The 12,060-nt window shown below is 34.2% G+C and overlaps 1 protein-coding gene across 1 annotated transcript in view; it reads right to left on the bottom strand.

Annotated features, from left to right (window-relative positions):
• LOC149797836 (neo-calmodulin-like) overlaps positions 1–6,951 on the bottom strand; it is a 28,479-nt gene extending 21,528 nt beyond the window's left edge. Inside the window, exon 1 of the mRNA XM_089962852.1 lies at positions 6,830–6,951. Coding sequence (XP_089818978.1) covers positions 6,830–6,838 — 9 coding nt within the window. The 5' untranslated portion in view covers positions 6,839–6,951. The remainder of the gene's footprint in view (positions 1–6,829) is intronic.
• Between the last annotated feature and the right edge of the window lie 5,109 nt (positions 6,952–12,060).

Raw genomic sequence — 12,060 nt, 5'->3', positions numbered from 1 at the left:
CTTCTAGCCTTTTCAAACGTTTGAATTCAACTTCTAGCCGTTTCAAACGTTTGAATTCAACTTCTAGCCTTTTCAAACGTTTCAATTCATCTTCTAGCCTTTTCAGACGTTTGAATTCATCTTCTAGCCTTTTCAAATGTTGGAATTCAACTTCTAGCCGTTTCAGATGTTGGAATTCAACTTCTAGCCGTTTCAAATGTTGGGATTCAACTTCTAGCCTTTTCAAATGTTGGAATTCAACTTCTAGCCTTTTCAAATGTTGGAATTCAACTTCTAGCCTTTTCAAATGTTGGAATTCAACTTCTAGCCTTTTCAAACGTTTAATTCAACTTCTAGCCTTTTCAAATGTTTGAATTCAACTAATACTCTTTTCAAATGTTTGAATTCAACTTCTACCCTTTTCAAATGTTGGAATTCAACTTCTACCCTTTTCAAATGTTGGAATTCAACTTCTAGCCTTTTCAAATGTTGGAATTCAACTTCTAGCCTTTTCAAATGTTTGAATTCAACTTCTACCCTTTTCAAATGTTGGAATTCAACTTCTAGCCTTTTCAAATGTTTGAATTCAACTTCTACCCTTTTCAAATGTTGGGAATTCAACTTCTAGCCTTTTCAAATGTTGGAATTCAACTTCTAGCCTTTTCAAATGTTGGAATTCAACTTCTAGCCTTTTCAAATGTTGGAATTCAACCTCTAGCCTTTTCAAATGTTGGAATTCAACTTCTAGCCTATTCAAATGTTGGAATTCATCTTCTAGCCTTTTCAAATGTTGGAATTCAGCTTCTAGCCTTTTCAAACGTTTGAATTCATCTTCTAGCCTTTTCAAATGTTGGAATTCAACTTCTACCCTTTTCAAACGTTTGAATTCATCTTCTAGCCTTTTCAAATGTTGGAATTCAACTTCTAGCCTATTCAAATGTTTGAATTCAACTTCTACCATTTCCAAATGTTTGAATTCAACTTCTACCCTTTTCAAGTGTTGTAATTCAACTTCTAGCCTATTCAAATGTTGGAATTCAACTTCTAGCCTTTTCAAATGTTGGAATTCAACTTCTAGCCTTTTCAAATGTTTGAATTCAACTTCTACCCTTTTCAAATGTTGGAATTCAACTTCTAGCCTTTTCAAATGTTTGAATTCAACTTCTACCCTTTTCAAATGTTGGAATTCAACTTCTAGCCTTTTCAAATGTTGGAATGCAACTTCTAACCTTTTCAAATGTTTGAATTCAACTTCTACCCTTTTCAAATGTTGGGAATTCAACTTCTAGCCTTTTCAAATGTTGGAATTCAACTTCTAGCCTTTTCAAATGTTGGAATTCAACTTCTAGCCTTTTCAAATGTTGGAATTCAACCTCTAGCCTTTTCAAATGTTGGAATTCAACTTCTAGCCTATTCAAATGTTGGAATTCATCTTCTAGCCTTTTCAAATGTTGGAATTCAGCTTCTAGCCTTTTCAAACGTTTGAATTCATCTTCTAGCCTTTTCAAATGTTGGAATTCAACTTCTACCCTTTTCAAACGTTTGAATTCATCTTCTAGCCTTTTCAAATGTTGGAATTCAACTTCTAGCCTATTCAAATGTTTGAATTCAACTTCTAGCCTTTTCAAATGTTGGAATTCAACTTCTACCCTTTTCAAATGTTGGAATGCAACTTCTAGCCTTTTCAAATGTTGGAATTCAACTTCTAGCCTATTCAAATGTTGGAATTCATCTTCTAGCCGTTTCAAATGTTGGAATTCAACTTCTAGCCTTTTCAGATGTTTGAATTCAACTTCTACCATTTCCAAATGTTTGAATTCAACTTCTAGCCTTTTCAAATGTTGGAATTCAACTTCTAGCCTTTTCAGATGTTTGAATTCAACTTCTAGCCTTTTCAAATGTTGGAATTCAACTTCTACCATTTTCAAATGTTGGAATTCAACTTCTAGCCTTTTCAGATGTTTGAATTCAACTTCTACCCTTTTCAAATGTTGGAATTCAGCTTCTACCCTTTTCAAATGTTGGAATTCAACTTCTAGCCTTTTCAAATGTTGGAATTCAACTTCTAGCCTTTTCAAATGTTGGAATTCAACTTCTACCCTTTTCAAATGTTTGAATTCAACTTTTAGCCTTTTCAAATGTTTGAATTCAACTTCTAGCCTATTCAAATGTTGGAATTCATCTTGTAGCCTTTTCAAATGTTGGAATTCAACTTCTAGCCTTTTCAAACGTTTGAATTCATCTTCTAGCCTTTTCAAATGTTGGAATTCAACTTCTAGCCTTTTCAAACGTTTGAATTCATCTTCTAGCCTTTTCAAATGTTGGAATTCAACTTCTAGCCTTTTCAAATGTTGGAATTCAACTTCTAGCCTTTTCAAACGTTTGAATTCATCTTCTAGCCTTTTCAAATGTTGGAATTCATCTTCTAGTCTTTTCAAATGTTGGAATTCAACTTCTAGCCTTTTCAAATGTTGGAATTCATCTTCTAGCCTTTTCAAATGTTGGAATTCAACTTCTAGCCTTTTCAAATGTTGGAATTCAACTTCTAGCCTTTTCAAACGTTTGAATTCATCTTCTAGCCTTTTCAAATGTTGGAATTCATCTTCTAGCCTTTTCAAATGTTGGAATTCAACTTCTAGCCTTTTCAAACGTTTGAATTCATCTTCTAGCCTTTTCAAATGTTGGAATTCAACTTCTAGCCTTTTCAAATGTTGGAATTCAACTTCTAGCCTTTTCAAATGTTGGAATTCAACTTCTAACCTTTTCAAACGTTTGAATTTATCTTCTAGCCTTTTCAAACGTTTGAATTCAACTTCTAGCCGTTTCAAATGTTGGAATTCATCTTCTAGCCTTTTCAAATGTTTGAATTCATCTTCTAGCCTTTTCAAACGTTTGAATTCATCTTCTAGCCTTTTCAAACGTTGGAATTCATCTTCTAGCCTTTTCAAACGTTTGAATTCAACTTCTAGCCGTTTCAAACGTTTGAATTCAACTTCTAGCCTTTTCAAACGTTTGAATTCATCTTCTAGCCTTTTCAAACGTTTCAATTCATCTTCTAGCCTTTTCAGACGTTTGAATTCATCTTCTAGCCTTTTCAAATGTTGGAATTCAACTTCTAGCCGTTTCAAATGTTGGAATTCAACTTCTAGCCGTTTCAAATGTTGGAATTCAACTTCTAGCCTTTTCAAATGTTGGAATTCAACTTCTAGCCTTTTCAAATGTTGGAATTCAACTTCTAGCCTTTTCAAACGTTTAATTCAACTTCTAGCCTTTTCAAATGTTTGAATTCAGCTAATACTCTTTTCAAATGTTTGAATTCAACTTCTACCCTTTTCAAATGTTGGAATTCAACTTCTACCCTTTTCAAATGTTGGAATTCAACTTCTAGCCTTTTCAAATGTTGGAATTCAACTTCTAGCCTTTTCAAATGTTGGAATTCAACTTCTAGCCTTTTCAAATGTTGGAATTCAACTTCTACCCTTTTCAAATGTTGGAATTCAACTTCTAGCCTTTTCAAATGTTTGAATTCAACTTCTACCCTTTTCAAATGTTGGAATTCAACTTCTAGCCTTTTCAAATGTTGGAATGCAACTGCTAGCCTTTTCAAATGTTTGAATTCAACTTCTACCCTTTTCAAATGTTGGGAATTCAACTTCTAGCCTTTTCAAATGTTGGAATTCAACTTCTAGCCTTTTCAAATGTTGGAATTCAACTTCTAGCCTTTTCAAATGTTGGAATTCAACCTCTAGCCTTTTCAAATGTTGGAATTCAACTTCTACCCTTTTCAAATGTTGGAATTCAACTTCTAGCCTTTTGAAATGTTGGAATTCAACTTCTAGCCTTTTCAAATGTTTGAATTCAACTTCTACCCTTTTCAAATGTTGGAATTCAACTTCTAGCCTTTTCAAACGTTTGAATTCATCTTCTAGCCTTTTCAAATGTTGGAATTCATCTTCTAGCCTTTTCAAATGTTGGAATTCAACTTCTAGCCTTTTCAAATGTTGGAATTCAACTTCTAGCCTTTTCAAATGTTGGAATTCAACTTCTAGCCTTTTCAAATGTTGGAATTCAACTTCTACCCTTTTCAAATGTTGGAATTCAACTTCTAGCCTTTTCAAACGTTTGAATTCATCTTCTAGCCTTTTCAAATGTTGGAATTCATCTTCTAGCCTTTTCAAATGTTGGAATTCAACTTCTAGCCTTTTCAAATGTTGGAATTCATCTTCTAGCCTTTTCAAATGTTGGAATTCAACTTCTAGCCTTTTCAAATGTTGGAATTCAACTTCTAACCTTTTCAAACGTTTGAATTTATCTTCTAGCCTTTTCAAACGTTGGAATTCATCTTCTAGCCTTTTCAAACGTTTGAATTCAACTTCTAGCCGTTTCAAATGTTGGAATTCATCTTCTAGCCTTTTCAAATGTTTGAATTCATCTTCTAGCCTTTTCAAACGTTTGAATTCATCTTCTAGCCTTTTCAAACGTTGGAATTCATCTTCTAGCCTTTTCAAACGTTTGAATTCAACTTCTAGCCGTTTCAAACGTTTGAATTCAACTTCTAGCCTTTTCAAACGTTTGAATTCATCTTCTAGCCTTTTCAAACGTTTCAATTCATCTTCTAGCCTTTTCAGACGTTTGAATTCATCTTCTAGCCTTTTCAAATGTTGGAATTCAACTTCTAGCCGTTTCAAATGTTGGAATTCAACTTCTAGCCGTTTCAAATGTTGGAATTCAACTTCTAGCCTTTTCAAATGTTGGAATTCAACTTCTAGCCTTTTCAAATGTTGGAATTCAACTTCTAGCCTTTTCAAATGTTGGAATTCAACTTCTAGCCTTTTCAAACGTTTAATTCAACTTCTAGCCTTTTCAAATGTTTGAATTCAACTAATACTCTTTTCAAATGTTTGAATTCAACTTCTACCCTTTTCAAATATTGGAATTCAACTTCTACCCTTTTCAAATGTTGGAATTGAACTTCTAGCCTTTTCAAATGTTGGAATTCAACTTCTAGCCTTTTCAAATGTTTGAATTCAACTTCTACCCTTTTCAAATGTTGGAATTCAACTTCTAGCCTTTTCAAATGTTTGAATTCAACTTCTACCCTTTTCAAATGTTGGAATTCAACTTCTAGCCTTTTCAAATGTTGGAATGCAACTTCTAACCTTTTCAAATGTTTGAATTCAACTTCTACCCTTTTCAAATGTTGGGAATTCAACTTCTAGCCTTTTCAAATGTTGGAATTCAACTTCTAGCCTTTTCAAATGTTGGAATTCAACTTCTATCCTTTTCAAATGTTGGAATTCAACCTCTAGCCTTTTCAAATGTTGGAATTCAACTTCTACCCTTTTCAAATGTTGGAATTCAACTTCTAGCCTTTTGAAATGTTGGAATTCAACTTCTAGCCTTTTCAAATGTTGGAATTCAACCTCTAGCTTTTTCAAATGTTGGAATTCAACTTCTACCCTTTTCAAATGTTGGAATTTAACTTCTACCCTTTTCAAATTTTGGAATTCAACTTCTAGCCTTTTGAAATGTTGGAATTCAACTTCTAGCGTTTTCAAATGTTGGAATTCAACCTCTAACCTTTTCAAACGTTTGAATTCAACTTCTAGACTTTTCAAACGTTTGAATTCATCTTCTAGCCGTTTCAAATGTTTGATCAAGTGATATTTATTTACCCAAAAGCAAATTTCGTCAGTTCACCATTTTAAACTGTCATAAATATCTAGAAGATACGATGATTATTTCTGGTTCCAAAACATAACACTATAAACTGAAATTGTGTAGAACTTTATTTTATTTAAAATAAACGTATTTTCATTTACGGCAGAGGATAATGGTGTGCCTGTGTGCGTTTTTAATTTCTATACCATTATCAGGGTACGTGTATCCCAATTGGGTACGCAATTCAAGCCTTGCCTTACACTAGAATGTTTCTTTTCAGTAAATTCCATTACGACTACTGTGTCCTCGTCATTGATTCTCACGAAGTAGAATAAGTATAAGACAAAACAAATTATGCGGACAAGATTAAATACTTTGAGCCAGAGGCGTACCAAAAGTATTTGGCACTCGGGACGGATCCTACCTTTGGCATCTCCACAAATAATTTTAAAATGTAAATTAGTAGATTTTTAAACATTACAGTGATTTCATAAGCAAATTGGAAATAAGAAAAATGCAGGACATTAAAAATATGGTTTGAAAACTTGTACTGGTATTTCGATTCTCCCGATGGTACCCCGCTACCCCTCTTTTTCTGTTTGTTACGGGGGGGGGGGGTAACCCCCTTGGTACGCCACTGCTCTGAACGTTTTGGCATGGCTATGTCTACAATATGAAAAAATACTATAATTCACGATGTATTAACTAGTATCAAATATTCAGACCAAGACACGATTAGATATATGAAATTAAATTTTACTGTGCTACAATTACATAATTTATTTGGGTACGTGGGCTGCGCATACTTGTCCTACGCCCCCCCCCCCCTCCCGATTACCGGCAGTTTGGGTCTCACTTTCAATCCCCACCCATCAACCCACCTAATCCAGCTTTCTTTTGCTGATATATGTATGTGTGCATGATAACACTTTCTGTTTCCATTTCTTCGTGAACATGGACCTATACCAATTGTTCATAATCTAGAATGCCACTGTTTTTTTATATATATATATAACTACCAATCAATATCGGTGTTTATCCCATGCTGTACCGCATCGGAATTATATAACCTACGTGTTAGTTGTTAGGCAACATATACACTACGTGTTGTTTTGACTGTACAAGGATAATACATATATTTGTTTAAAAAATACGTGTATAATATCAAGATATTAAACCAAAAACTCACCTCCGCCATTTTTAAATCAGTTTGGTCGAAGAAGTTTTCACAGCCGAATACCTGTATATAACTCAGTCTTTAAATAAAGAGGGTCTGATTGGGGAAAGTTGAAATCATTGACATGGGCGAAACGTTCAAGCTGCCTTCATCTTAATCCTCTATTATTATAAATGTACAGCAAAAGTTTTTCTTGTTCCTGGAAAATAATAATTCTTCCTTGCAATCTTCAGCTTTGTTAATTTGCCACATACAAGTGTAAATTTAATATCATTTCCCTTTGGCAGACCCCTGCTTGATATTTCAAACTGACGCAAATTTACAGGTTTGAGAAAAAGGTTCAATTATGGTTCAGTGTATGTTGGTACTGTTCGAGAAGGTACTATAAAATGTGCGCATGCTCACGCTAACAATGACGATCTATGATAATATATTCAATTTGCTTGGCTCAGTAGGTATTTTATTGGCAAGTTGTTGCTATAACAGAGTGTATGTATATATATATATATATATATATATATATATATATATATATATATATATATATATATACACACACACACACAAACTTCTTTTCAATGCTTCAATACTTTTAACAGAGGCGTATTTCGGACAGAGCACTCTTTATGAAATGACTAACCCCAATGCTGATAGAAAATTAGTTTATTGATCCACGAGAGCGTTTACCTTAGGTAAATAGAGCTTATAAATATCGTTATAAATATCCATGTACAATGAAGTATACACATTGATAGTTCTAGTTTGATATAACACCTCGACTCTTTCGAAACTGATTTTCATATCACTATCGCCACCTACCCACCACCCATCCCTTGAACTAATTCCTTCTTTTCCATGTCTCCTCTGATAGAGTACGGTGCTTAAAGATTTGCGATTCAGATGTCCTGTTTTCAATCAACTACTTTTAATAATAGCGAGGGTAAGTGATATTTCATATAATGTTGAATATTTTCTTAGTTTTTCAGTTTCCTCGATATCCGACAGGATTCTACAACATTTATTTCATATAATCGACGTAAGGTCAATACGAAAATCATTAATTACATATAATCGACGTAAGGTCAATACAAAAAGCATTTATTACATATAATCGACGTACGGTCAATACGAAAATCATTAATTACATATAATCGACGTACGGTCAACACGAAAAGTATTTATTACACATAATAGACGTAAGGTCAATACGAAAATCATTATTTACATATAATCGACGTAAGGTCAATACGAAAATCATTTATTACATATAATCGACGTACGGTTAATACGAAAATCATTAATTACATATAATCGACGTACGGTCAATACGAAAATCATTAATTACATATAATCGACGTAAGGTCAATACGAAAATCATTAATTACATATAATCGACGTAAGGTCAATACGAAAATCATTTATTACATATAATCGACGTACGGTTAATACGAAAATCATTAATTACATATAATCGACGTATGGTCAATACGAAAAGTATTTATTACATATAATCGACGTAAGATCAATACGAAAAGCATTTATTACATATAATCGACGTAAGGTCAATACGAAAATCATTTATTACATATAATCGACGTACGGTCAATACGAAAATCATTAATTACATATAATCGACGTAAGGTCAATACATCATCATCATCATCTTTATTTCCTTCCATGGAAGATTACATGATATAAGAATAAATCATCTGAATACAATCAATAAATATAAAAAAAAAAAAATATTCTATATTGGAATACAAATTCTTACACAATATCAATCAACAAAGTGTTCGTCAACTCATAAGTTGCAAGTTTCAGTACCTTATTTACAGAAGATAGCTGCACACTGCATGACAAAGTATGCTGCATACAGGACGAATAGCTTGGAGTTTTCTTTGTCGATTACTCCTGATGGTAACCTTTTACCTAAAAGATATTGTAGTTGCAGCTCATCTTCTGCATTAAATAACGTAATGTGCAGGCTCAGGGGAAATTTATCAGTAAGGAAATCCCAGAAAGAATTTCGAAAGTTCGACATATAAGGACAACTAACACAACAATGAAGTATCAAGTCTGTATAAACATTCCCACATCTAATACACATATCAAGCTGTGTTTGTGGAACAGCAGCCCATAGTTTAGCTACATATGTAAATACCTTAGTGTGTTGTCTAGTTTTAGCCGACTGCCACACTGAGGCAGGTCGTAAGTATTCGTGTATCGAAGAGAATCTATCAAAATCTGCTTGATTAGACATACGAACTCTCCAGAGGCTATTTTCAAGACCAACAATTTTTGACCTTACAATTTCTTTCCAATTATGTTTATCTGGAATTTCAGAATGATGTAAATCAGTTAGATACCCGAGCAAGTCAAACTTCTTTGAGGTATAATATAAATTTGAAATTAACCCACAGCTTGACATGCATCCGCTCAGAATGAAGTGAAATAACGCAACGTTAAACACACGTTTAGTATGTACATTGTTAGGCATCAAACACAATCTGTGTAAAAACATCAATTTTCTTCTATCAATTTCGGACTGCGCTGATGTCCATCCTAGCATTCCCAGGGCAATGTCTGATCTTGTATGTATTGGAAAACCTTGTAAATGTTTGGCAAAATACCTCAGAGTTTTATCCAATAAAGCGAGGTCACTTTTTGAAATGTTACACCATAATTCACTTCCATAAAACATTGAAGGGAAAATTACCTTTTTAATTACATTTGCAGCAACCAAAGGATTTAAACCATTCGGTTTAATGCCAATACCAAACAGACCGTGAAAAGATTTTTTCCCTTTCTTGCATGCATCGAGTATTGCGTCATGCGACGTCAGCTTTGAGTTAATCCGGTGACCCAGGTGTGTTGCCGAATCGGTGACCGGCAAACATGACGGGCCAAGATACCATTTCATATTGATAAAATTCTTGTATTGGGGTCCGAAAATGATAATGTATGACTTTGTAACACTAAGCTCAAATCGCCACTTATTACTGTAGTCGTATGCTATATCTAACAGCTTTTGTAGATTGCTAGGATATATAGCCAAAAGTGAAACATCATCAGCTAGGGTTGGATTTCCCACAGCTAAGGATCCAATCTTTGCTCCAAATCCACTATTTTCTAACTGTAGCAGCAAGTCATTTATAAATATTGTGTACATCAAGGTTGACAAAACACCCCCTTGTCTCACTCCTTGGCCAATTGAGAACCAATCTGAAAATTGCCCATTTACAAGAACTTTACTCTGTAAATTTGTATAGATGTTAAAAAATATCAAAAGGGATTTACCCGTAATTCCCAACGTGAATAATTTAAAAAGCAGTCCTTCGTGCCACACGGTATCAAATGCCTTTTTTGTATCAAGAAAAGCAGCAAAAACCCGTGAACCCATGTTTACATTATATTGTACTGATTGCAACAGCACAAAACTCGCTGTTGTGCAGCCTAAACCTTTTTGGTAACCATGTTGTTGTGAACTGGGTATACTAGAATTAGTATCTTTGAGCCAAGTTACCAAACGATCATGAATAATTTTCTCAAAGGTTTTGTAGATAACAGGCAGTAAAGTAACAGGCCTGTAATTTTCGAGGGAGTTCTTTGATTTTCTGTTACCTTTGTACAGTGGTATTACTAACCCTTTTTTGCAATCTACAGGTATGTAAGATTGATCAATCATCCGAGTAAATAAAATTGTCATACACTCGATGAGGTAGTCGCTGCCATAGATCAAATGTTCATTGCAAATTTGATCATGGCCCGATGCTTTTGATTTCTTTAGACCTTTAATGATTTCTCTTACTTCATTTAAACTGATACTGGTCTGTAAGGCCTCGATATGGCTTACTTCGTCCTGTAGACCCCGATTTAATTCTCTCTCTATAAATTCATAAAAGTTTCCGTCAAAACTATGGTTTAAATTCGGCGTGTGAATGTCCTCATAGTATCTAGCAAAGCCATTTGCGATGGAATCATCATCACGGACACAAACTCCATCAGTTGATAGTTCCTGACAAAAATTTGTATTGTTCCCTCTCTTAATGTTGATCATTTTCCAAAAGTGTCTTACATCGCATTCATGTGCTTTTTCAATTTCTTCATACACCTCCCCCATATATTTTTCCACAGCCAGTTTTTGAACGTTTCTAAAGTCTCTCTTCTTATCTTTATATTCTCTGTAAGAATTAAATTGACTACCCCTCGGTCTTCCCTCATTTATCCAAGTATACCTAGCTTGTCTTTGAAGTTTATGTGCTTCTTTGAGTTCATTTGACCAATATGGTTTGGCATGATAATTGAATTTAGACTTTGGAAGCGCGATGTCGCTTGACTGCTGTATTGCATTAACAATGTGCTGGTAAAAGCTATCAACATTGTCCGAAATAGTATCTATATCTAAAGTTTTCAGGCGAAGGTCCAGCTCAGATTGATAGTTTTTCAAGATATCAGCGTTTAATTTATTCCAGGCTATGTTGTTTCTCTTCATAGACTGTCTGAAGTCTCTCCCACAGGTCACTGTACGAAGGGAAGTAAGGATAGGGAGGTGGTCGTATATAATCGACGTACGGTTAATACGAAAATCATTAATTACATATAATCGACGTATGGTCAATACGAAAAGTATTTATTACATATAATCGACGTAAGATCAATACGAAAAGCATTTATTACATATAATCGACGTACGGTCAATACGAAAATCATTAATTACATATAATCGACGTAAGGTCAATACGAAAATCGTTAATTACATATAATCGACGTAAGGTCAATACGAAAATCATTTATTACATATAATCGACGTACGGTCAATACGAAAATCATTAATTACATATAATCGACGTAAGGTCAATACGAAAATCGTTAATTACATATAATCGACGTAAGGTCAATACGAAAAGTATTTATTACATATAATCGACGTAAGGTCAATACGAAAAGCATTTATACATCTACTTAATGGTTTCTTGTCGTCTGACTAAAGGCTCTTTGAAAGTGACGGGATTCAAAGGTTGAAGCCTTTTATGTCACTGACTTCAGTTATATTCATGGTTCCTTATTTCATCGAATCAATCAATCACTCAATCAATTAAAGACGAAATGTATGTATGGGGGCCCCATGTGGCCGAGTGGTCTAAAGCGCTCACCGTTACGGATCACTCCATCTCACCTCTGTCTGCGCGAGTTCGAGTCTCAGTGTCGGCTAACGTGGGTACGTGAGAAATCCTGCGAGTCGG

The sequence above is a fragment of the Sinohyriopsis cumingii genome, chromosome 6 (genome assembly GCF_028554795.1).
Source record: "Sinohyriopsis cumingii isolate HCF-2022 chromosome 6, ASM2855479v2, whole genome shotgun sequence".
In the NCBI taxonomy this organism is placed as follows: domain Eukaryota; kingdom Metazoa; phylum Mollusca; class Bivalvia; order Unionida; family Unionidae; genus Sinohyriopsis; species Sinohyriopsis cumingii.
The sequence above is the reverse complement of the archived record's forward strand: the minus strand, read 5'-3'. Positions and strand labels throughout refer to the sequence as shown.